The 27996-nt window shown below is 43.7% G+C and overlaps 1 protein-coding gene across 4 annotated transcripts in view; it reads left to right on the top strand.

The window, feature by feature from the left end:
* The window catches only part of LOC126249024 (WD repeat-containing protein 7), a 363427-nt gene that overhangs the window by 286008 nt on the left and 49423 nt on the right, over positions 1-27996 (top strand). For all 4 annotated transcript variants that reach the window (XM_049950629.1, XM_049950627.1, XM_049950628.1 and 1 more), the window contains 2 exons: positions 1445-1631; positions 18215-18332. In XM_049950629.1, the coding sequence (XP_049806586.1) occupies positions 1445-1631; positions 18215-18332 (305 nt within the window). The remainder of the gene's footprint in view (positions 1-1444; positions 1632-18214; positions 18333-27996) is intronic.

The following is a 27996-nucleotide window of genomic DNA, read 5'->3' as shown; positions in this document are numbered from 1 at the left end:
GCTTGTTGTTTGACTTGGTTGGCTTTTACAGAAAGTCATCAGATCATTTGCAGATTTCTCTATATCTTCTTTGGAACTTTGAAAATTTCCTGCTGAGCTTACAACTTGTTTCCACAGCATTAATGCAGTGTTGATTTGTAGTAGCTATAAGAGAAATTGGTAGTAAATAGTCTTTCATGTTTAAACAATTTTATTCCTAGACTCTGTTACTTTTATCTGTTTGCTACTGCAAGAAACAGCTTGGGGTAACATCTTATGCACCCCCAAGCCATATGTTTGTCACAACCAGTGACTGATAGTGCCAACACATGAATTACGGTTAGACAAGATTTTACAGCAAGTTGATTATTGGATCTACAGATGACTAGTGTTGGTTGATACCCGATAGAAGTGAACAGATAAAAATAAATATATCTAACAGTAAAACTGTTAAAATGTTATATCAGTCACATACTTCTCCCTCGACAAGATGTCAGACTGAAATGATAGGTAAATTTTTTACTTTCATATTCTGGGTGTTTATACACAGCAATTACAAACTTTCAGGAAAGATACAGCACACCTAGACGATGTAAAATCACAGAGCAATGCACAGTTGGAATCTCGTCCCTGTTGCGACATGAAACACACAAAAAGAAAGAAAGAAAGAAAGAAAGGACACAGATAGGGTGAGAAAACATGTGTATTATGCGTAGTACAGCAGAAACCAAGAAATAAGATCAAAAATGGGTAATTGTTATCATCAAAGAAGGTATTCGAAAGTACGAGCCTGAACTGTGATGCAGGTCTCACATCTCCAGTGCAGGGAGATTGCCAGACCTCACTTTTGCCTTTAGTACTCCTCTGGAGTTCGAAACCCCCATTAAAACTGCTGAGGAACGTGTTGCATGCATCACGGCAGCTGCTGGGGTAGTTCAGGACACACCTGGATTTTCCAGAACATCAGATCTACCTTGCACTGGAAATGTGAGGCCTGTATCATGGTCAGGACTCATAATTCGGAACACCTTCTTTGATGATGATCATTGTCTGGTTTCATTCTTATATATTCCTGTTCGTGTCCTTCCTTTCTTGTGTTTTGTGTAATCACTACAGCACCAAAAAAGTGTTTCCGACAATGTGTTGCTTTGTGGTTTTCCAGCATCTAGGTGTACTCTCTCTCCTGAAAATTTGTCACTGCTGTGCTGAAACACCCTGTAGAGATACACTGCTTGAAGCACTTCAGTTTCGAGATCTAAGTAGTGATTGTTAGATGTTCAGCATAAATGAAATATGGTTGTTCTTGCAGTTGTTGAGCATCACTAGGCATTTGTAAATATTCAATGGCAATCTGTTCATCTCATAACTCCAATGAAATTATAAGTGAATTGTTAATTATAGTAAAACATTAAATATGGAAGAGCCATGAACAGTATTTTTGCCTTATGAGTCTTTTTTGTTATAGGTATAGCTCTTACCCAGCTACTATTAGCACCACCTTCTCCACGTATTCCGGCTCACACACCCTTGAGACGTGCAGCAATTGATTTGATAGGACGTGGTTTCACTGTGTGGGAACCTTATCTTGATGTATCTAAGGTGCTTCTTGGTCTGCTTGAACTTTGCTGTGATGCTGATAAGCTTGTGCCAAGGTAATTTGAAAATGTTAATTCTGTTCCTGTATTGTTCACATTCCACTAGGCACCTGAGATTGTTTTTATCCGCCGTGTATCACACATTTTGCATCAATTTTCATAACTCAAGAACAAATTAAAAAATTGTGTGTTGAATGTAATGAGAACTACCAAAACATAGAACACAGATCACACCAGAAATAAAATGTGGAGCAATAGTTTAAGCCCGGCGGTTTATGTGTGAAATAAGAAACTGTTTTAAATGTACAAAATTGTTGTCCATGTGGTGAAGAACCACTAAAATTAATTATAACAGTAAGTAACAATGTAGCAAAGAAATTAATATGTGATTCTGTTAATAATGGTGTCTGTGACCAGTGCTGTCATTATTGTCATCCATTAAGGTCCCACTGCTGGGAAAAGATCTCTTCTAATCACTTGTAGTATGGTGCCAGGATGGCCCAAGTGTTATTGACACCATAAATTGTCAGAAAGTCATCTCAAGATGGTCGTTTGGCCTGTAGGTGCAAAGAAACAGTTCCTCAGCCATCATGAAGTTATACACAAAATGGTATGAACAACATATTTTAGTCATCAGAATTCATACAGCCTTGTATATGGTGTCTTGATGGCATGCAGTGACCTCAGGTGGCAGAACTTGCACCAGCAAAACATGACAGCATGTGACGGCAGCTGGCACAAGGACTTCAGGCCGGAAAGGCAGCAACAATAAAGGCACAGCATCAGCACCTCACCAAGCATGTAGCTACATCAGGCTTGCAGATGTCAGGCAAATAACAGCAGACTTGTGCATAGGCTAGCCACACCATTAGACGTGAATTTGGTGACCAGCCAATAGCTTGTAGGAGGTCTGGTGCAGGAGGCATCCAGGCATGGACTGCAAACCAAAGAGCCCTGGAGAAGCCCAGGAGTCTGTTTATTTCAGCCTGTAGGAGGCCATAGCCAGATTGTGCCAGCTTGTAGCCCAGCGGCGGCCGGCCGAAGTGGCCGTGCGGTTAAAGGCGCTGCAGTCTGGAACCGCGTGACCGCTACGGTCGCAGGTTCGAATCCTGCCTCGGGCATGGATGTTTGTGATGTCCTTAGGTTAGTTAGGTTTAACTAGTTCTAAGTTCTAGGGGACTAATGACCTCAGCAGTTGAGTCCCATAGTGCTCAGAGCCATTTGGACCATTTGTAGCCCAGCGGCATCAGTGCAAGGCGCACACCATCGACCGACACCTAGTGGAAGCAGCAAACAGTTGTAGATGAAACTGCATGACTCACATTAGGTCAACAATCTGCTGTAGGTGTTCTCAGCGTAACTAGTGGTCGACAGTAGATTCTGTAGGCTTCATTGGCCATCATTTATACTGGCTCGCACTGATCTTATATGGACTGGGCATCAGTTCGAGTCACTTGGAGAGGCCCACCCAGCATGGTGTGAGGTAATCCAGGTCTCCACTGTGCCAAGCTGGCGGCTTGCATCCTAACAGAGATATTGTGGACCTGCCAGCAGAATTTTGCAGGCAGCATGCTGGCTCACCTGGCTACAGTTTACAAGCTCTGCTAGGGAAAGGTGCTGTCACAACTATCCTCCTCCCTTCTGAATATCGGTTCCACTGAATCGCAGACTGATATTAATTCTGCAAATAAATTAAACATTACATTTTATATTTTTCCTTTTTTACATTTATGTACACTTCTCATTCCAAATACGTTTACACTAATCCAGTCCAGTTCACAATGTCCAGTGGATGGTGTGCTTGATGACTATTTACTCTCTAAGGGTGACCCACTCAGTTGGTATATGGTGATGGAGAATTCAGGAGAGTGATGATTTCCACCATAGATAGGTACAGGCTACAAAAACTAGAACCAGAAGCAAGATGGTGCTTGAAGTTCATATACCTATCAGTGTGGTTTGTGCTGGTATCTGCTGCAATACGGTTGTATGTGTTGAAATAGATGCTGTACACTTTTACACCCTCTTACGCTGCTATAAACTTGTTCAGAGAAGTGAGTGCATTGGGATCCAAGCTATTTTTAAGGAGGTCAGGTTCTGAGTAGGTCGTATTTTCTAAAGTTTGCTGAGCAGGTACAGTAGCAGATATGTCCGGTTGAGAACCACAGTGCGTATTGTAGTTGTTGGAAGCCAAAAAGTTGTCCCCAAAATGTCACGAATCATACCGTTTATCAGTATACCCCTATCCTGCAGCTCCAAATGTTCTGTACCGTTAGATAACCCTTACTCATAGTATTACACCCTGTGTGGACTAGCTTTTTGGAAATCAGCTGTGGTGCAAGGATGTGCCATGAGCATTCTTCTGCTTCTTTCCCTCCTAAGACCAGTTCTATTTCACACATCCCATTGGCAGTCTGGATCACTCTGTATCAGTATTACACAAAAACCATTCAGTGTGCTAGTGTTCTGTCAAAGATAGTAGGTTACGAAATGCCCTTCCTAAATCTACCCACAATTATGTACAATGAGCTTTCCCCCATTTAATTCATTTCTCCACAAACATCATAAAAAAAATCTCATTCCTCTGCATATGGTGCTTTCAAGATAAAAATGTTGTTGCCACCACTGTGACCACAATCATTCCACCAGAAAATACCCACTGTACTACCCCTACACCAGATGCAACAAAACAAACATTATATCAGGTATACAGTGAAACAAAACAAAAAAAAACAACTCCTAGCTCACTACGCAATCAAGAAAATTTAAAAAAAAATAATCCTTCCAAAATATCAGATAAATTAGTCATCTGTGAGCAATGAGTCCCGTGACTCATACCAAAATGTTAAGTTAGTCCAGTAGTTCATTACCGCCATGAATATTCCACTTACACCAAGGGTGCAAGAATCCATTATCTTTAATACTTCAGGCAATAACAATTCATACTATAAAAAAATCACCTGTAGTATAACAACCTAAGCCTGTCTCAAGCTCAGATTACAAAACAAGAACGATTGGCAACCTGTTGCAAAAACCTTTGCATGCCCATCCTTGTAACAGATGGATACAAGTACTTCGGTTGTTCAGTATGAAATGAAATCACCTACAGCTGCCAGTTTGCATTTAATTTATTTATGCAATCAGTTTTGGTGTTCCATTATGCCATCTTCAGGCCCCTTAATTAACATAAATTGGGTGGAATTCAGTCTCATGTGCAGTCATAATCAGAGCCAGTATTAAATAAGTGTCCATAGTCTCTGGTTTACATGACACTATCCCTTTGTTCATCAACAGTCATCATCAGTTAAGGAAGCCAGAGATCTGCAAGCACAAGTTATTTAATATTGCCTCCTGTTTTGACTGCACGTAAGATTGGATTCCTCCCAATTTACATTCATCAAGAGGCCTGAAGGTGGAGTAATGGAATTCTGAAACTGGCTGCTTAAATAAATAAAATGCAAGAGAGAGGGCTGCAGCTGTTTCAGTTTTAATTTAATGTTGTAAAAACAGCTGATGACATGTTGGGAGATGGTTTGAGATCATTTTAAGTGGAGTGATTGTCCTCTCATTGCATGCAATGTCACTGAATAATCCACTACACACTGGATTTTCTTCATGTTAAGATAGTTCAAACAACACCTGTCAGAGGTGGATGGAACAAAATGTGGAAGTATATCAAATGCACGCCGTAGCAAACCTAAGTATCAGTTAGGGTACAATGCAGATTTTTCATTAAGAAAAATGACGAGAAAACCAAAAGAAGGTAAGGCCTGCCAAAGCCAAAATGGAATAAGTACATCAAAAACCATCATACGAAGACAACCACGTCCAGAAACTGCATGGGACAGAGATGGAGGAAGTGTTGCACAAACACCATTTCCTAGCAGGTCACGCAACCTGTACCAGGGCAAGCCAGCACGCTGTCTTCAAAATTCCACTGTCTGGTCCACAGTACTACTGCAGTGACACGATGCAAGTCGTCATCCTGGCACAGTGGAGGACTAAGTTACGTTATGTCATGTCATGTTGCCGGGGCTTCTCCCTGTGACTGCAAGCGACACCTTGTCAAAATGGGACCTTGGCAAGCCAATATAAATAGTAGTCAGTCCAGCATACAGCATCTGTTGTTGACTGCTGTCTACATTGAGGATGCTTCCACACCAACTGCCAATCCGATGTGGGTTAGCCAGGTCCTACACCTGATTGCTGTCTCTACTAGTCACTGGTCTATGGGTAGCACCTCGATCTAGTGCTGTCAGGGTATGAAGTGGTGCCATCTGGGTTAGGCATCCTGAAATTTGAAATATCCAACTCCTGGGTGTCTCAGAGGCGTCTTTGGTTCAAAGTCTGTACCTCAGTGCTTCCCGCACCTGACCTACCGTGAGCTTCTGGCTAGTCACTTCATTCACAACTATTGGAGTGGTGAGCCTACGTGTGACAACAGAAGAACTAGTTCTTCACACCTACCATTCATCCAAATGTATTGGAATGACTTCCTAACATTTTATGATGTCGGAAGTGGCAAGTGACATCTATCAACCTCCTGGGTCAGCATACGGCATCATCAGCACAGTGTAGTGAAAATAAGTGACATCTAGCAACCTCCTGGGTCAGCATATGGCATCATCAGCACAGTTTAGTGAGAGGAAACAAACTATTTCTCTCTGGCTGATCTCCCTTCGAGTGTTATGCAATGGCAGAGCATGGGAGGTTTGCTTTTCGAGTGCAGTATGGGCCTGTAGGCTTAGCCAGTGATTTGGTGGTGTTTAGAGTGAGAGGAGTACGTGTTAGTTTGCCCCCAGTCAGGGTAAACAATGTAACTTACTGAGCACAGAGGGCATGTCTCAGGCATCACCTACAGTTTGTGTTAAGTGTAGAAGATAAGGTCATAATGCCAGGGATTGTGTGGTTGCCCCCAAGGCATAAAGAGTAAATAATATAGAAGGTGTTATAGTATTGCTAATATTCAACCCATTTTTGTCATGCTGTGTTTGTCATATTGTGTTTTTTCCTGCTTTGTTAGCTACAGGCTTTACAGGGAGTGAAAAACACACACACACACACACACAGGTGGGTATCACTCTGAAAGTGGTTCAAAACTTTACTACATCGGGTAGCTCAAATAAGGGAAGGTAATATAGGCTTGCATAGGCAGTTGGATAATTTGAAAGAGGAAAGATCCTCAGGAGAATTACGTCAAGAACAAGAGGCTTCCTTGGCCATCAAAGCTTAAGAAAATGCAGCACCAATTGCTAAAATAAGTAAAATGCAAAACATTTGAAGTGGTGACTTTCTGTCAACTTGCTCCACTTCTACTTCAGCAACAGATATAATAGAAATCTACAACACAAAAGATGATTACAAAGAAACAAAAGGCAGAAGAGGAGCAAAATGATAATACGCGTGAAGAAGCTATTACATGCATAAATGATTATGTGCAATTTGCAGCACCCACAAATTCTCCCAAGCTGTTGGAACTATTGTATAGTGCAAAAAATTGTGTGTGTGTGTGTGTGTGTGTGTGTGTGTGTGTGTGTGTGTGTGTGTGTGTGTGTGGAAGGGGGGGGGGGGAAGTTTTGAACAGGAAATTCAGACAGATTTTCCTCCTTGATATGTGGCGAAAAAAGTGAAATGTAAAGTAAATAAACACAGGAACAATATGTAAGTACATACAACAATACACATATTTAAATTTAGAGTAAAAATACATGAATGCTGTATTATTTGTTAATTAGTGTAATAGTCTAATGTTTTATTGTACAATATACTGTAAATTAACATTTACTGTGCAGGAGTGAAGGTTTATGCATTATTTAATGCATAATTTCAAATTTATACTTTTTACATGATACCTGACAAATTTATGTTACCTCATGAGTTTTGTGTAGTCCAACTAGGAAAATTATTTTAGCCCCATGTGATTCTGTTTTGAGCAAGTTTTATTGTATAACAAAGAACCTGACCAACATGGGACATTGTAGGTATTTTTCCACAGTAGATTTACAGGAATGGCTATCATCAGCTAGAAGTAGCAGTGGAGGACCAGCTGAAATCGACATTTATTGTTCCTTGGTGTCCCGACCAGTATCGGCATATGCCATTTGGATTAAATAGTGCACTGGGCACATTTCAATATTTGTTGAACTGAGTGTTGACAGGATTAAAGTCAAAGCAGTATATCTGGTGTGAGATTAAGTATGGGACACACAACACTTGGTATTGAAAAGTGTCACTTTGTGCTGCAAGAAGTAAGTTACTTAGGACATGTACTTAGTCATGAGGGAATACGAACAGATCCTAGATTGGTGAATGGCACACAAAGTTTTCAAACAACTCAGATAGGGATTATCGCAGTCCTTTGTTACGGTTAATGAATAACTATAGGAAATTTGTCCCAGGATTTGCAGATACAGTATGATCTCTCATGCACTCATTGACAAAAGGGGTAAAATTCAGTTGAATATCAGAAAGTGAAGGTACATTTGGAAAGCGAAAGGAATTGTTCACAGCTAGCCTGATACTGGTATTTCTGAAGTATGAAAAAGATTTCATATCATAATGTGATGATGGTAATCGTGCACTGGGCTGTGTGTTAAGTCAAAAATTAGAGAGGAAGGAATAGCCAATCGCCTGTGCATCACGACAATTAAACAAAGTAGAGAGGACCTATTCTACCACAGGGAAGGAGATGCCAAGCTTCATATGTAGTGTGTCTTACTATTTCTGCCATTTGTATAGTAAAAAGTTTAAAGTAGTAATAGATCACACAGCATCGAAATGGTTATTGGCATAAAAAGATCCATATAGTCAATTAGTGTGCTGGATGCTGAAACTGAACGTGATATTTGTAAGTAACGCAACTGGTTACTTCTCTTCTGATGAAGAGTGTAAACTGTCTGTAATGCAGTCATAGTTCATCATACATGATTGTGTATTGCGCAAGATAACTAAGTTTGGACTGTGCTGTGGTTTCAGTCATAAAGTGGGAAGTAGCATTAAAACAGGCACGTGATCACATGTTATCTTGTGATGGGGTCATTAGAACTGCCGAATGGCAGGCAGCTGAGTACACTGTTGGCATAAACATAGATAAGATGTGGAGCAGTATGTTAAAATTGTGTGCTGTGCACAGCTGGTTGAAGCAATTGAAAAACATATTCCACTTACAAAGGTTAACAAGAGGCCAGTTAACCCAAGATCCATTAAAGCACACATCTATCACCATATGGGGTGGTATATGGCTGGAAAATACTGTCGCTTCTGAAATGATGATTAAATCTAAGATGGGGAAGAATGGAGCCATTGTGAAATTTTAGTATAACATTACAAGGACTTTGAAAGACGATACGGAAAGCCAGTACATATGCCCTAGAATGTCATGAGAAGAGGGGTCAGCTCAATGCTGGACTACCAGAGTACTATGCAGGACAATGGGTGATAAGCCCTTACAACCTAAACGGTAAAATGAAGAAATTATCACCCACTATCTAGGTCCATATCAAGTGATTGAGATGACCTCGCCAGTGAACGATGCTCAACAATGGTTGTACGTGTCAGACTTATATGTCCTTTTCAGTGTGCACTAGATTCACTACCACTGTTTCCAGTGCCAGACCCCGAAAAAGGATGGAGGGGATAAGAGGAAGGAGAGGCAGGCCACACCAGTGTATTAAGGTGTCTGGTATTTTATTATCTATTTGTTTTGTGTTGTGTACCACAGTAATGAGAATATGTGAAGTGGGTGTTGTACAAATGAGGAAGTAGCATGTTGTCATATTTTGCATGAGATGTGTGTTATAATGTGTGCATAGAGTTTATTTTGTGAAGGGTCAACAGTTACCTTGAGGGATATCTTGTACATAGTTTAGTTGAAAGTTTCTACGTAGGAAGTGCAACCTATTCTACTGATAATCTGTGTGATGGATCTTTGGTACTGGTAACTCAGTAGGGTCAGTTCATTGCTAGGCAACTGCAGGAAGCCAGCCAGGCAGCACAAGCAACATTGCTGCAAAAAGAAATGCACATGTCTGAAATGTACCAGTTAGTGCCTTAACCCTTATTTAACTAAAAGTCTGGTTAGTGGTTTATTTCTGTTTAGAAGCAAATAAAAAAAAATTTATTTCACACAAAATGATATTTTTTATGCAAAACTGATTCCCTGAAAAAATTACCATATCTTTTACGGTTCCAAAGCAGTTGCAGATCTCGGGGACATCGTAATAGTCATTTACTACAAGGTTTAATTTGTGACACATGCAGTGAAAATATAAAGCCTTTTTATACATTTCTCTCAATATTTTTTGGACTCTATCATGTTTTCCACCTTCATAGCACATCTGTCATAGCCCTGTCCCACACATTTGTCAACATCAATGTTTAGTGCATTGCCGAATCCATTAATTTGCATGTCCAATTTTTCTACCTTGACAAAACCCATAAATTCTTCCTTAACATTTTTTCCCTTTCCTCTGAATATCTAAGACCTGTTGATAGTTGGTCCTTTCCTGATCTTTCAACGGGTTCATCAGCCAAAATGCTGTAGGCACTTGCAGTTTTGACATTACTGACCAATTTTTCTCTAATTAGGATGCCACAGATCCTTATTGTAAGCATTTGCTCAAAATTTCATCATCAGACTCAATTTTTAGTGTAAGCAAATCTTAAAATACACCATCATCTTTCGCTTTTCCTCTCAATAGCAAATCATGAGTCCCACAAAAAATAATTGTGTTGACTACAGCTTGTAACACATTTCTACTGTCTTCAGTATTTTTTGTGTGACTTCTTTGCATAGCAACCTGTACATTTGTTTTTGTGTTGCCAAATAAGTTGGCCGGCGCACACAACTCTCTGTGCCATTGACTATATCTACATGTGCTTTACATTAATTGTGTGTTTCTTTATACTTCGTGAATGGTTGGAAAATTGGAGATCCCTGTGGAAATAAAACACAAAACAAATGCACCTTTAAATCTCTTTGTGTAAGCAATTTTGTACATATCTAATTATGTGTGATTAAATTTGTGTTTCAGATACATTAATCACCAGCAAAATCATAATTTTCTGGCAGTATCCAGCATTGCTTTAATATTTCCTTTCACTTTTTGGTAACCATTACTAAAGATCGTCCAACCCACTGCCTGATATCATTTTCATGAAAATTATCTCCATCTTCCAGAATCAATGTAGATTCAGATGCATGAGATTCAGAAGCTACCTCATCAGTAATACTGCTAGAATTTACAGACACTGATTCCAATCCTTCTAGTGGGTTCAGTAGTGAGTTGCATTAGTTTTTATTACTATTGTTTCTTGGATGATCAGACTAGATTGTGTAACTGGCACTGGATCCATCTCGCTAGATTTTATGCCACCTGAATTGTCCTCTTTACTCTTTATTTTCCTCTTTTTTTGGTTTTCTGATTGCATAAATAAACAAACAACCCTAAAAATTGTGTTTGTTAGTTTGGTCAGTGAAAGCTGGCTTAATTAATTAACTAATTAATTAATTAATTTGTTTTCACATTCTCTTGGATTACTGTTTTTAACCGAATTCAAAAAAGGAGATTTTATTTATTTGACCTGTATACGTATGCAATAATTATTTCATGATTTTCTTAAAAAGCAATACATTGACTATGTTTGTGCACCATGCATATTTATCAGCACATTGTAATGGATTAAATAACAATTAAAATCACAAAACGCATTTGAAGATGTATCAAAATCAAATTAATCTTTATTCAAGTACCTGTTCATAGATAGAAAAAGTTTATTATGAAAAAAGACAGATGAACAAAAATGAAGTTTTCTCAAATCAGGGAGGACGACGGTTCAATCCCGTCTCCGGCCATCCTGATTTAGGTTTTCCTTGATTTCCCTAAATCGCTTCAGGCAAATGCCGGGATGGTTCCTTTGAAAGGGCACGGCCGATTTCCTTCCCCATCCTTCCCTCACCCAAGCTTGTGCTCCGTCTCTAATGACCTCGTTGTCGACGGGACGTTAAACACTAATTTCCTACTCCTCAAATCAGGTATCAAGAATGTCATGTCTACTAACTTACACAGTGTGGCATTAAAAGTTGGCATTTGAATTGTGTGGTGTAGACATTCATAAAAATGTGTGTTTCAGCTTTCATTTGCCAGCCTGTAGAAAATTTGTGAAGTTTTTGTGTAGGTAAAATCAGTTCCAGCTGCATAAACTGATATTATCACCACAACTTTCATATCAGGTACCTACCTAACCTACACCTAGTTGAGAACACATTATTTCCTTCCACAAATAAAATATTAAAATTAATAATGAGGTAAACAGTGTAGTTTTTTGGAAGTGCTTCAAAACATCTCTAATGAGAAATATGAGAAGGCCATAAGTGATTTTATGCATAATGCCCAGTATCATTTAGTTGTTCATGATAAGACTCCAGCTTTGGCACCACAAAAAGAGAATAATATTCAGTGGTTAAAAAAAAGCATGTGGATCTCTGAAGATTTTAAGAAGGTTAAATGGCTCAAAATTGCAACACTAAAGAAACTGCAGTTTCCAGCAAATGTCATTCATGAGATTGCTAAAAGGCACAAACATGAAATGGTTTAACTTCCTCCATACCATTGTCATTTCAGTACAATTAAAGGGGTATGCCCACTAATAAAAAACAAATAACAGAAAATTATGTCACAGCAAACAACAAAAAATTCACGATCTTTGAAATTGAGACTCTGCTTGTGGAAACTGTCATTCAAGTGACTAGTGAGACTTGGATGAATATTATGAACAGAATTGCAAGCATCACCAGAGTGTCGGCCAAAAATGAATACTTGTGGAAGAAGATGTGTGAAATTTAATTATACCTCAGGGAGGCAGTAGTGATAGCTCGAGCAGTGCTGAAGAAAACTATTCAAAATCAGATTCTGACAACAATATTGGGGTTTTTTTCCATTAGCTAACTGCAACACACTCAGAAATTTAAGAGGGGAATATGCCATCACATTGTCAGTACTTCCTTCAGACCAGGTAAAGGGTACCATAAGCCACATCCCATAACATCGTCACCTGGCATGTGAACAGTCAATACCAATCATTCGTTTCACGGGCTATACAAAGCTGGGTGTACAGATGAACATACTGATGTTAGTGTAATGATGTTGAGAGACTGGGTTTACAGTTTTACTTGTAGGTAAATGTCAATCTTTCAGAGATAAGTATCAGCCTTATACAGTGATGCTAAAATAATTTCATAAGAGCATTAACCATGTCATTGTTTTACACGATGGAATAGAAGTAGTTGTGAAGATGAAGCAACTTACATATACTTTTAAGGTTTACCTTGTGGTTTGTAAGACATTTTATATCATTGTATAGGTGACTGAAAATTCCCCTCTTTCTTACTCAAAGTGTAGATTAATGAAGAAGAATGATTACCCTTTTTAGTATTGTAATTGTAGACTTATTGCTTATTTTGAACTTTGGTATACTATTTACACTCCATTTCTTTAAGGAATGTAAGTACTGTGAAGCAGTAGTTAAAGTGCCTTGCTTGGGTGAAGAAACAAGTGCCAGTATAAGAAAGGCATGAACTGTAGAGCTTGATAGATAATTTTATTTGTACTCTCAACTGATACGAATAAACGCAAAAGTTTGGCTTTTAGCTGCTATCTTTCTTTTCATTGTTTGGTAATGCACTACCCAAGTGTGGGAGTGTCACAAGTCAGTTTCTGAGCAATGTTGAGTGGTCGTAAGGACCGAGGGGTAGATGGTGAAAACAGTACACAAATCCAAAAGGACAATGTAAGAGTAATCCTAAAGGTGAAAATGAAGAATCCACATCTACATATACATTCATACAATATACTCTGCAAGCCACCATACAGTGCATGGTGAAGGGTACCATGTACTACAACTAGCTGTTTCCTTTCCTGTTCCACTCACAGATAAAGTGAGGGAAAAACAACTGTCTATATGCCTCCGTATGAGCCGTAAGTTCTCGTGTCTTACCTTCATGGTCCCTATGCGAAGTTATGTTGGTGGCAGTAGGATTGCTCTGCATTCAGCTTCGAATGCTGGTTCTTTAAATTTCTCAGAAGTGTTGTTCAAAGTGAATGTCTTCTTCAAACCAAGGATTCCCACTTTAGCTCCCGAAGCATATCTGTACCACTTGCATGCTGACCAAACCTACTGGTAACATCTAGCAGCTCTCCCCGGATTTACTTCAATGTCTTCTTTCAATCTGACGCACTGCAGATCCCAAGCACTTGTGCGGTACTCAAGAATAGGTCACACTAGCGTCCTATATGCGATCTCCTTTACGGATGAACTACACTTTCCTAAAATTCTCCCAATAACCTAAAGTCGACCATTTGCCTTTCCTACCACAATCCTCACATGATAATTCCATTTCATATCGCTTTGCAATGTTACGCTTAAATATTTAAATGATGTGACTGTGTCAAGCACGACATTACTAATGCTGTATCCAAACATTACAGGTTTGTTTTTCCTACTCATCCACATTAACTTACATTTCTCTATTGTAAGAACCAGCTGTCATTCATCACACCAACTAGAAACTTTGTCTAGGTCATCTTGCATCAACCTACAGTCACTTATGTTCAACACCTTCCTGTACACCACAGCACAGCAAACAACCACAAATTGCTGCCCATGCTGTCTGCCAGATCATTTATGTATATAGAAAATAGCAGCAGTCCTATGACACTTCCCTGGGGCTCTCCTGATGCCACCCCTGTCTCCTATGAACACTCGCCTTTGAGGACAAAATACTGGGTTCTGTTACTTAAAAAGTCTTTGAACCAGGGAGCCTGTTCTGTATCCACGTACCTTCATTAAGTCTGCAGTGTGATACCATGTTGAATGCTTTTCGGAAATCTAAAAATATGGAATATGCCTGTTGCCCTTCATCCATAGTTCTCAGTATATCATGTGCGAAAAGAGCAAGCTGATTTGTGCATATGAGCTGTTGGGTCTCCAGGAAATTTACTATATTAGAACTCAGAATAAGCTCTAGAATTTTGCAGCAAACCAATATTAAAGACATTGGTCTGTAATTTGCAGGTCCATTCTTTTACCCTTATTATATACAGAAGTTACCTGTGCTTTTTTCCAGTCACTTGGCACTTTGTGGTCTTGGAGAGATTCATGATAAATGCAAAGTAAGGGACCAATGCCATAGGTACTCTGTGTAAAACCGAATTGGGATCTCATCCAGACCTGGTGACTTACTTGTTTTCAACTATTTCAGTTGTTTTGGTACCCCAGGGAAGGTTATTACTGTGTCATCCATACAGGACTCTGTGCAATGGTCATACAATGGTACGTTTGTATGATTCTCCTGCATGAACGATTTATAAAACTTGGAATTTAAAACTTAAACCTTTCTTTTGCTATCTTCTACTGCTAAACCATACTTGTCAGCGAATGACTGGATAGAAGCCTTAGACCCGCCTAGCAATTTTAAATAGGACTAGAATTTTTTCTGGTTCTCCACCAGATTTTTAGCCAAGGCATGACAGGGGTTGCTGTTGTATGCCTCATATATAGACCTTTTCACACACACATGAACCTCTACTAATCTTCACCTGAAGCCATTTGTGCGTCCTCTTTTGAACCAAGAGTACAACAGCCTTTGCTTCATCATCATTCTCCGAATTTCGTTATTAAACCACAGTGGCTCTTTTCCATCCTTAATCCTCTTAATAGGCACATACATGTCCAGAGCATGATTTGCAGTCTGTTTAAACTTTGCCCATAATTCCTCTATGTCCATCAATCTGGAACTAAATGATCGCAATTCATTGTCTAAGTGAGATGTTAACAACTGCTTATCTGCTGTTACTAGCAGAAACAATCTCCTAGCCCTTTTGACTGATTCATTAACTTTTGTAACCTTAGTCGCTGTGATGATATCATGATCACTAATGCCCATCTCTATACTGACACCATCGATAAGGTCCAGCCTGTAACTACAAGATCCAAGATACTTCCATTGCGTGTGGGCTGCCGAACTAGCTGCTCAATACAGTTTTTGGAAAACGTGTTAAAAGTACTTCACAACACTGATTATCTATACCCCCTCCATTGAATCCATAGATATCCATTCTATACCGGTAGATTAAAGTTACCGCCAACTTGTAGCAGAGTCGATGGTCAGTAAAAACATTCGACAATTAACTTGTTATCACCTGGACCCCTTATGTGCAACCAAATAACTTTACTATAACACTCAATTTCAACCTCAGTAGAGACAATATTTTTGTCAACTGCAGTGAACACTTCCCTTCTGATGGTGTCCAATCAGTCTTTCCCATAAACATTCCAATACTCGCTAAATATGTTGGAGCTTTTTAATTTGAGTCTTAGCCATCTCTCAGTCCCAAGAATAATTTGAGGTTGAGAACTTTCTTGGAGGGCAGTAAATTCGGGAACTTTGTTATGAATACTTCAACAATTTACTGATAAAATTTTTGCAGTCAAACTGCCCTTACTCTGAACACGGTCTGATTTCCCTAAATGCATATCAACTGGTCAGTGTTCATGAGAGTATCTCAAACTACCACCTAGCCTAAAAAAAATCCCATCTGCACCCCAAAAGTACTCTGCTACCCAAGTAGCTGCTTCCTTTGTGTAGTGTATCCGTGATCTATCAAGGGGAGTCCTACAAATCCCCACCTGATAATGCAAGTCCAGAAATCTGCAGCCAAGACTGTCACAGAGACAATGAAGCCTTTGGTTGAGACCCTCCACTCGGCTCCAAACCAAAGCACCACAATCCACACTAGCAGTCATCACCACCTCCGCCAGCCAACTTTAAGAACTGAGGATGGCCTCAGAACCCATGTGACAGGTGTTGTTGGTGCTGACGTGAGCCACTACTGGCAGATGACTGCACGTTGTACGCTTGATAGCTGCAGGCAAGGCGACCTCCACATCTCAGATAAGGCCAGCTCAGCAGACGTACCGAGTGCACATTGGCTTTCTTTCCAGTCCTAAATGCTATCTTCCGAAGGGGCTCCATAATGCGCCTAACATTGGAGCACCCTGCCCCCATGTTTCTGCTCAGACCCTGCTGAAGGTACAGCCACCTGTTCACTCACAGGATGTATAGGCGATGACGTATGGGCAGCCTCCACATTGGCCTTGCATCTCGAACAATGCAAACGCATTACCACCCGCCACTCACCCTGCAGATCCACCGTGTTGGATACACTTGAAGGTGCCTCAGCAGAAACAAGTGACACCTGATGTGTCCCATGCAACGCTCCAGAATCTCCACCACTGCTACACCTCGGTGCGGTAGCCTGAAGGTGACTGATCACATTCAACTGTTGGCTAACTGTGGCCAGCTCCTCCTGCATCCACACACAGCAGGCACATGTCCTACACATCCTAACAAGACTAATGGAAGAGTAAACAGTACAAACTGCCAGAAACGTAGAAATGCTTATCTAGGTTCCTGCCAGCTTTTACTGTTGGCCCCCCTCCCGGACATGTAAACAAGGGCCACTGATGCCTCAGTGAACTATGTAGCTGGCTGTTCAGAAGAAATAACAACTGAGCTACAGACTGCCTGAATTTACACTTGTAGATGGAAAAAAGAAAAAAAAAGTGACACGAAACTTCTTAAATACCAAAACTCAGAACCAATTAAGCAAATATATTCTATAAACGAAACACAGGAAAAGTTAAATACGTAACTTGATGCCCTGGAGATGTGTCACAGGCAATAGCTTTCACTGAACTGAGCGGCTAACTGCATTGAGTAAAACGGGCACTAGTCTCAAAACAAACAGCTGAGTACTACTATACTATTGACTACTGAATATACGTTTACAAAACACGAGATTAAACTCTGAGATTCTGAGGCTAGAGGTCCATTGAATATTTATTATTTGCAAAGGTCATGGAATCAAGTAAATAAAGTGACACTAGTGACTTCTGGAACGGAGAACTACATTGGAAAGTAAACTCACTCAAGACAGAAGATCGAAAAATATGCAAATTCTTGCAACAAAAATATATAGCATTACTAAAAACAGCTAAACAATCAGCTACTGTTCACTTCCACTCAGAAGTAAATTAGAATAGCACTAAACTAAATGGTGTGTACAACTGGCACGATGCTGCTTCTCTCCGCTCTGCTCAAAGGCTGGAGGAGAATCGACAGTAATGTACAAACAAACCCACAACAGCAAAGCAAAAGAAAATCTAGCAGCAGGCCAATAACTGTGTGAAAGTAATGGCATATGGGAATCTTCAGACACATCAACACAACTGGATGAGGAAAGCATGCGTACTTTCCTTCTAGCTTACACCACCAAAGTGTCTTACCAACTGAGTCCATGCACTCCACAGTGTGTATGCAAAGCAAAACAACATTAGATGGCCAACTCTGATGCCTCCATCTCGATATCAGTGTCACTCCGGCAAGGATACTAAACAATTTTTAAATGAAATATAAGTGTATTAAATCTCTACAAGTGTTCTCTTCTGTTGTATCTAATAAGCTGCAGAATAAGAGCTTCTATTAAAGCCTTTGTTGTTCTAGATATCTTAATTTTTTATATTTGTGATCTCTTGTATTTTGCATCTTACCAAAATGTGTTGTGTTTGCTTCCTTTTCTTAGCATGACATATGGCCTGCCATTGACGCCAGCTGCAGATTCGTGCCGCACTGCTCGACATGCTCTCACACTTATTGCCACAGCACGACCAGCTGCATTCATCACTACTATGGCTAGAGAGGTGTGTGCCTTTGTTTACATTTGTATACTGTCTCCTTAGTCTACTGCAAGTATAGCTTGCCAATGTATGTGACATTATACAAGGGTGTTTGCTGAGTACGTATGTAAATGTACATGGAGATAAAAAGTGCTGCACAGTGACTATTGTCGCATTTCTCTAAGTTGTTTAATTGAGGGTAGTTTGAATATATGGTTTTTGAGCAAGAATTTACAAACATAAAGAATAAGTATAGCTTATGTTCCATTATATTCATAACCACATGTAAGAACATTAAATTTTGTTAAGAAAGTTGACATAATAACTAATGACTGTGTAATAAAACATGAGGGTGCAAGTCATTGGTTAAATTGTTGACAAAGACAATAGTTCCCCATTCTGTGAATCTTGCCACGTAACATAGCTTGTAGTAATGCTTCCAATTGCTGGAAATTTGTCCTTTGTAGCCAGCAGTCATAGTATTTCAATCCTTTGGCCTAGACCGGGCTATATGTACTCAATCAGATTTAAGTGTAGTGTGTAACTTGGCTGCTCAAGATGTCAGATATCATACATCAAGTTCTTATCTATGAGGTCGGTCCTTTGTGGTGGGACATTATAATAGCATACCAGATGTGCATGCACCAAAAGAGTCACATATACTGCAGCAGGGATGTCATCCCCATATACCAAGGCCAGCCATAGCATGCAGCGTGTGCAGGCTGCAGGCATGCCGAGGCCCAGCCTGTCGCTTGGGTTGTTCGGCCTTCTCAGAAATACCCAAAACAGCATGACATGTCATTTAGCATTGCAGTTTGGAAATTTTTGGCCAGCACAACTCTCCGAATTCAGGAGAATCGTTGTGTCAGCGCTGTTTACCCTTCACTATTTGTTCATGGTATGGAGGATGTTCACAGGTCCAGTGTCTGTTTGCGTAAAAAAATGCAGTCTAGCGATCTATCGTCACAATCCTTTAAAATGAATGGGAATGTCAGAAGAGAGGGATGAGCATTCTCAATTCACGTAAGCGATGGGTACTGCTTACCTGCCGTCAAACAACATTGCAGTGCCATACAGAGAGAACTTAAACATTTAGATGACAGTGAAAGAACAGAAAATTGTAACAATTGACACTCACAGGATTCATTGTTCTACAGATTGAGAAGTACTTTGTGCTAAATTTGCAGACGTGGAGCACTCGGAGAAACTGGTGGTACAAACAGTAAAATTCATGAATTTGCACCTATTGTTCCATTGTCAGTTGCAACAGTTTTCAGTGGAGTTTAATGAAGATTATGTAAACTTCATATATTGGTGTAAAGTATGTTGGTTAAGTCAAGGGGCATACCTGGAATGATTTTTAGATTTAAAACTCACTATAGTTGAATTTCTGAAGGTAAAAGGAGTACAGGAACAAAAATTAGAACATCGAGAATGGATTGCAGTCTTTGCATTTTAAGTAGACTTGACTACACACTGCCCATAGTAAGGCATGGCAAGGCAAGAAACAACTTATTTCTGATATGATGGGGATGCATTTAAAAAGAAAATTGCATTGTAGAAGGGACACATTCTGAAAAAGACAGTCCAGTTCCCTAAGGTCACTGGCATTAAAGAAAGTGCGAGGTTTGAGTAATTCCTTGTGGCCTAGCAAGAACTAAAAGGGTAGTTTTATAAGGGTTTTGAGGACACTGTCAGTCTTACACCTATTTTCCAGCTGTTTTCAAGACCTTTTGCCGTTTCTGTTTAAAATGCCCTCTGTTTGTGCAGACATAAATGATCGATGTGTAAGGTGATTCCAGTTTCAGTGATAAATCTTTTTATGGTAAAACCATCCAGGATGTCTTCATTGCTTTCCTCAGACAGATTTTCCAAATCTCCATAGTGTAGGTTGCAAAAGTACTGTAATATTTTGATCGACATACAGGGTGTTTCAAAAATGACCGGTATATTTGACACGGCAATACAAACTAAACGAGCAGCGATAGAAATACACCGTTTGTTGCAATATGCTTGCGACAACAGTACATTTTCAGGCAGACAAACTTTCGAAATTACAGTAGTTACAATTGTCAACAACAGATGGCGCTGCGGTCTGGGAAACTCTATAGTACGATATTTTCCACATATCCACCATGCGTAGCAATAATATGGCGTAGTCTCTGAATGAAATTACCCGAAACCTTTGACAACGTGTCTGGCGGAATGGCTTCACATGCAGATGAGATGTACTGCTTCAGCTGTTCAATTGTTTCTGGATTCTGGCGGTACACCTGGTCTTTCAAGTGTCCCCACAGAAAGAAGTCACAGGGGTTCATGTCTGGCGAATAGGGAGGCCAATCCACGCCGCCTCCTGTATGTTTCGGATAGCCCAAAGCAATCACACGATCATCGAAATATTCATTCAGGAAATTAAAGACGTCGGCCGTGCGATGTGGCCGGGCACCATCTTGCATAAACCACGAGGTGTTCGCAGTGTCGTCTAAGGCAGTTTGTACCGCCACAAATTCACGAAGAATGTCCAGATAGCGTGATGCAGTAATCGTTTCGGATCTGAAAAATGGGCCAATGATTCCTTTGGAAGAAATGGCGGCCCAGACCAGTACTTTCTGAGGATGCAGGGACGATGGGACTGCAACATGGGGCTTTTCGGTTCCCCATATGCGCCAGTTCTGTTTATTGATGAAGCCGTCCAGGTAAAAATAAGCTTCGTCAGTAAACCAAATGCTGCCCACATGCATATCGCCGTCATCAATCCTGTGCACTATATCGTTAGCGAAAGTCTCTCATGCAGCAATGGTAGCGGCGCTGAGGGGTTGCCGTGTTTGAATTTTGTATGGATAGAGGTGTAAACTCTGGCACATGAGACGATACGTGGACGTTGGCGTCATTTGGACCGCAGCTGCAACACGGCGAACGGAAACCCGAGGCCGCCGTTGGATCACCTGCTGCACTAGCTGCACGTTGCCCTCTGTGGTTGCCATATGCGGTCGCCCTACCTTTCCAGCACGTTCATCCGTCACGTTCCCAGTCCGTTGAAATTTTGCAAACAGATCCTTTATTGTATCGCTTTTCGGTCCTTTGGTTACATTAAACCTCCGTTGAAAACTTCGTCTTGTTGCAACAACACTGTGTTCTAGGCGGTGGAATTCCAACACCAGAAAAATCCTCTGTTCTAAGGAATAAACCATGTTGTCCACAGCACACTTGCATGTTGTGAACAGCACACGCTTACAGCAGAAAGACGACGTACAGAATGGCGCACCTATAGACTGCGTTGTCTTCTATATCTTTCACATCACTTGCAGCGCCATCTGTTGTTGAAAATTGTAACTACTGTACTTTCGAAAGTTTGTCCGCCTGAAAATGTACTGTTGTCCCAAGCATATTGCAACAAACGGTGTATTTCTATCGCTGCTCGTTTAGTTTTTATTGCCGTTTCAAATATACCTGTCATTTTTGAAACACCCTGTATTTGTGTGTAAGATATTTTTTCGATTATGAAACTAAATAAGTCAAGATTACATTGCATACTATGTCTACAATGTGCCAAAGATAATTAATTAATAGTGAAAACTTGTTTGTGATCTATGTTGTTGAGAAATGTAAAATATAAAACCAAGTCAGATACAGTGCAACTGCACTGCCATTTAGATGTGGCACATTCACTGTTTTCTTCCCCTCTTCCGCATCCTCACCCTCAAACAGCGTGGTGTGATGATGAGGGAAATGTGTAGCTAGGCTGAGCACTTTGGCACTCAGGGCCAGGCATGGCCCGCGAGCCGAAATTTTGGCCACCCTTGCTATGCCATAGACATCAGTGTACCTCTTGAGACACATGCAAAGGTGTATATGCTCCTAAAATATTGCCACCCAAAATGAGATCACTCATGCCCCTTTACACAGTTTTTATAAGATCTTAATATGTCCCAGACATGAACCAAACAGTTTTACGTGAAGAAGCACTCTCCAGGCTGAAACCAAAACTTGTCCTTGAATGAGACACTACCCCGCTCTTCTTGTGTCCACTTATGATGGGAAATATGTCACATTCACCTAGATATGGGTTTCCTTTTTATACAGGGAACTCATCTGGTGGTTCACTGAGCATACAGAGCAACCTCTCAAAGCCACAGTCTTATGAGGTATATGTGAAGCAGAGACTATTGTGAGATCTGCAGCTATTCTGTATCATTTTGTTACTGTGCCAATTGGTTCAGTAGACTAGTGCACTGAGTTGTAGGTTTTCACATCAGAGTCTCTGTGCAATTCCATAAGCCATTCGGTAGCGAGTCGGTATGGCTCCCGAGGAACTGTGGTAGGCCCGTGCTGTCTTGCCATCTCTCCTTGTACCAGCCAATCAAAGACAAGGGACCAAAGCTGCGGGCACAGTCACCTGATGACTGCACACATGGTACAGTTCACCACAGCATGTACAGTGCCCCACACCTGAAGTGACCAGCCGACACAGCTACCAGACATGCTATTCCTATTGTTGGTTTGGACTACAGATGCATTGAGAGACCTCACAACTTCATCAGTGAACCTTGAGACATTTGAATTACTCACGGTAGCTGCACTGTCAGCCCCTACCAGCCTTTGATCAGACCCACATCCCAAAAACCTAGGAAAAATAAAATAACCATTGCATTTGTTGGGTGATAGGAGCTGTTCAACTGATTTAGTCATTTCAGGACTTGCTAAACAAATGTATCCTCAGGTGCAAAGGGACGGCTGTAAGCTCTTTGATGAGCTGTCATGTATGGTCCACAGTTCCTCAACCAAATTAGATGCTTAGGCAAGATTAGGCGGCTGCTTAGGGTGGCAAAATTTTAGGGGCAGCAAAGGGTGGAAAAAATTAATTTCAAATTAAACAGTGAAAAAAATTGAGCAAATGAGGAGGAAAAATTAAAACACCAAATTGTTTTCAGTAGCATATGGAACAGTTACTTAATAAGTCTTTACTTACTTGGATGAAAGCAGATGCTGAAAAAGATTGTAGTTATTCCTCATTCTAAAATTATTTCAGTTAAAGCAGAAACGAAATAATACCACAATTATCCAGATGACCTAGTTTGATGCTTTGGTATGTCTCCCATCAGTATATCATGATTTCTAAATTCAAGGAAAAATTCATTCGCAGAAGAAAATACTTCCACACCTTTATTAGTCCAATTTCTTGCAACTGAATAAGTAACTGATGCCAAATTTGGTTGCACCGGTATAGTCAGTTGATTTCTAGTTTAAAATGTTCATCCATTCTTCCTATTTCAATTATGTTAGGAAATTTCAAAAATTAGGGACAAAAAATGTTTTTCCCCATAAAATAAGGATGCCTGGTCTCCTTAGTTTAATGATTTAATGTATAATAGGATATTTACATTGTTGGATGTTGGTGGTTGTGGAGGAGGGAGGGTTATATAGGGAAGACTGATTGTAGTTTAAAAAAAAGGGAGGGGGGGGGGAATATTTTTCAATTCTCACCTAGAGTGCCAAAACACCTAGCAACAGCCCTGTCTGTACGCCGCCATGTTGTTCTCAGGTATTTCATAGCGGTTTATCACATCCTGCAAATTGTGTTGCCCGACTGCATGGTATCGCACTTTCTCAAGGTGCCTTGCATACTTCTTCTTCTTCTTCTTCTCCTCCTCCTCCTCCTCCTTCTTCTTCTTCTTCTTCTTCTTCTTCTTCCTTTTTTCTTAGCAATACCATGCACACCATGTCCACTTCAATGATTCTCAGCTGAAATGCATCCTGCATCCATAACAACATGTACGAACTCGCTTTCCACTCAGATGCATCCCAGGGATTCTTCAGTAAGACCTAATCACTAAATCAAAAACTAAAAATCACTCAGTACTTCTAAAACAACAAATTATTTCTGTCATCAAAACACACTGAACCGAACGAATGGCCTTAGAATACCTCACCACCTCTCAGTACAGTAGACAAATAATGAGCAGGCAAACCGATTGCTGACAGGCCTCAGTAGCCTACAGAATAGCAACTTCGGCAAGCAAACCAAAAATGACATAACTGCCGAGGCTTATCTATGGAACCAAATGGTATGGATGATGCAGAATAGAGTTAGAGAGCACAGCATCTTGCTGACCAGGCACTAATCTGCAAATCATCAGGCCATCCTACTCCTACAACTAAAATACCAGCTGCCAAATATACACATCCTTTCAGACTCTTTATAATCCTTGTTACAATACTAGCTTATGTATCATGCTACCTATTTATCCATCAGCAATTAAGTCCACACAATTTCACTGTGGTTCAATCTTATTTGGCATCTTGAAAAGTCTCTAATTTTGGCCATCAGTGTCATTCCCACTCCCACTTGCCATCCCCTGCCCCTCTGCACCCCACCATCATCCGCCACCACCACCACCACCACCACCACAAGAGCCCGCGCTCACCTTCTTTCCCACGCACGAGCCCGCGGCACAGCTTCTTTCCCATGCAAGAGCCCGCATACCCCTTCTTTCCCACACAAGGGCCCGCGTACCCCTTCTTTCCCACGCAAGAGCCTGCGTACCCCTTCTTTCCCACGCAAGAGCCCGCGTACCCCTTCTTTCCCACCCAACAGCCCGCGTACCCCTTCTTTCCAACCCAACAGCCCGTACACCCTTCATCGCTTCCCCTCCCATGCCCCCATCTTCTCCTCTCCTGCCATCTCCCCTCCTCCTCTCGTGCCCTCTCCCCTCCTCCTCTCCTGCTCTCTCCCCTTCTCATCTCCTGCCCCTCCCTCCTCCTCCTCCTCTCTTGCCCCCTCCCCTCCTCCTCTCCTTCTCCCTCCCCTCCCCCTCCTCCTCTCTTGCCCCCTCCCCTCCTCCTCTCCTGCTCCCTCCCCTCCCCCTCCTCCTCTCTTGCCCCCTCCTCCTCCTCTCCTGCCCCTCCCCTCCTCCTCCTCCTCCTCCTCTCCTGCCCCCTCCCCTCCTCCTCCTCCTCTCCTGCCCCCTCCCCTCCTCCTCTCCTGCCCCCTCCTCTCCTGCCCTCTCCCCTCCTCCTCGCCTGCCCCCTACCCCCTCACCTCTCCCCTCACATCTCCCCTCACCACCTCCCTCACATCGCCCCTCCCCTCCCCCCTCACCTCCCCCTCACCCCCCCTCCCCCCTCACCTCTTCCCTCCCCCTCACCTCTCCCCCCCTCACCTCTCCCCCTCACCTTTCCCCTCCCCCTCACCTTTCCCCTCCCCCTCACCTTTCCCCTCCCTCACACCTTTCCCCTCCCTCGCACCTTTCCCCTCCCCCTCACCTTCCCCTCCCCCTCACCTCCACCCTCACCTCCCCCCGCCTACCACTCCCCCTCGCCTCCCCCTCCCCCTCGCCTCCCCCTCCCCCTCGCCCCCCCTCCCCCTCGCCTCCCCCTCGCCTCCCCCTCCCCCTCACCTCCCCCTCACCTCCCACCCACCTCTCCCCTCCCCCTGCCTCCCCCTCAACTCCCCCTCCCCCTCACCTCTCCCCTCCCCCTCACCTCTCCCCTCCCCCCTCACCTCTCCCCTCCCCCCTCACCTGCCCCCTCCCCCCTCACCTGCCCCCTCCCCCTCACCTCACCCCTCTCCACTCTCCCTCACCTCTCCACTCCCCCTCACATCTCCACTCCCCCTCACCTCCCCCCTCACATACCCGCTCACCTACCCCCTCTCCTCCCCCCTCACACCCCCTCACCTCTCCCCTCCCCCCTCACCTCACACCTCCCGCCTCACTTCCCCCTCCCCCGTCACTTCTCCCCTCCCCCATCACATCTCCCCTCCCCACACCTCTCCCTGCTCCCTCACATCTCCCCTCCATCCTCACCTCCCCCCTCCCTCACATCCCCCTCCCCCTACCTCACCCCTCCCCCCTCTCACCTCTCCCCCCCTCCCTCCCCTTCCACCCCACTTCCCACCTCCCCTCCCCTCCCCCTTCCACCTCACTTCCCCCTCCCCTCGCCCTTCACCCCTCATCACCCCCTCACCACCACCCTCCCTCCTCATCTCCCCCCCTCACCACCACCCTCCCCCCTCATCTCCCCCCCTCACCACCACCCTCCCCCCTCATCTCCCCCCCTCACCACCACCCTCCCCCCTCACCACCCCCTTCCCCCCTCACCACACCCCTCCCCCTCACCACACCCCTCCCCATCACCACACCCCTCCCCCTCACCACACCCCTCCCCCTCACCACGCCCCTCCCCCTCACCACACACCTCCCCCTCACCACGCCCCTCCCCCTCACCACGACCCTCCCCCTCACCACGACCCTCCCCCTCACCACGATGCTCCCCATCACCACACCCCTCACCCTCACCACACCCTCCCCCTCACCACACCCCTCCCCCTCAACACACCCCTCCCCATCACCACACCCCTCGCCCCTTCACCCCCCTCACCCCTCACCTCGCCCCTCACCTGGCCCCTCACCCCCCCTCACCCCCCTCACCCCTCACCCGTCCCCTCACCCCCCCTCGCCCCTCAACCCCCCTCGCCCCTCACCCCCCCCCCCCCTCGCCCCTCACCTGGCCCCTCACCCCTCACCCCCCCCTCGCCCCTCACCTGGCCCCTCACCCCTCACCCCTCACCTGGCTCCTCACCTGGCCCCTCACCCCTCACCTGGCCCCTCACCACCCCCCTCGCCCCTCACCCCTCACCTGGCCCCTCACCACCCCCCTCGCCCCTCACCTCGCCCCTCACCCCTCACCCCTCACCTCGCCCCTCACCACCCTCCTTGCCCCCTCACCACCCTCCTTGCCCCTCACCTGGCCCCTCACCCCTCACGTGGCCCCTCACCTCTTTCCTCCCTCCTCACCTCATGTCCCCCCCTCACCCCACGTCCCCCCCTCACCTCACGTCCCCCCTCACCTCATGTCCCCCCCTCACCTCACGTCCCCCCTCACCTCACGTCCCCCCCTTTCACCTCACGTCCCCCCCTTTCACCTCACGTCCCCCCCTTTCACCTCACGTCCCCCCCTTTCACCTCACGTCCCCCCCTTTCACCTCACGTCCCCCCCTCACCTCACGTCCCACCCTCACCTCACGTTCCCCCCTCACCTCATGTTCTGCCGGCCGAAGTGGCCGCGCAGTTCTGGCGCTGCAGTCTGGAACCGCGAGACCGCTACGGTCGCAGGTTCGAATCCTGCCTCGGGCATGGATGTGTGTGATGTCCTTAGGTTAGTTAGGTTTAACTAGTTCTAAGTCCTAGGGGACTAATGACCTCAACAGTTGAGTCCCATAGTGCTCAGAGCCATTTGAACCATTTTTTTCACCTCACGTTCCCCCCTCACCTCACGTTCCCCCCTCACCTCACGTTCCCCCCTCACCTCACGTTCCCCCCTCACCTCACGTTCCCCCCTCACCTCTCACCTCCCCCCCTCACCTCACGTTCCCCCCTCACCTCTCACCTCCCCCCCTCACCTCTCACCTCCCCCCCTCACCTCTCACCTCCCCCCCTCACCTCTCACTTCCCCCCCTCACCTCTCACCTCCCCCCCTCACCTCTCACTTCCCCCCCTCACCTCTCACCTCCCCCCCTCACCTCTCACCTCCCCCCCTCACCTCTCACCTCCCCCCCTCACCTCTCACCTCCCCCCCTCACCTCTCACCTCCCCCCCTCACCTCTCACCTCCCCCCCTCACCTCTCACCTCCCCCCCTCACCTCTCACCTCCCCCCCTCACCTCTCACCTCCCCCCCTCACCTCTCACC

Source organism: Schistocerca nitens, chromosome 3 (genome assembly GCF_023898315.1).
Source record: "Schistocerca nitens isolate TAMUIC-IGC-003100 chromosome 3, iqSchNite1.1, whole genome shotgun sequence".
NCBI classification, from domain to species: domain Eukaryota; kingdom Metazoa; phylum Arthropoda; class Insecta; order Orthoptera; family Acrididae; genus Schistocerca; species Schistocerca nitens.
The sequence above is the reverse complement of the archived record's forward strand: the minus strand, read 5'-3'. Positions and strand labels throughout refer to the sequence as shown.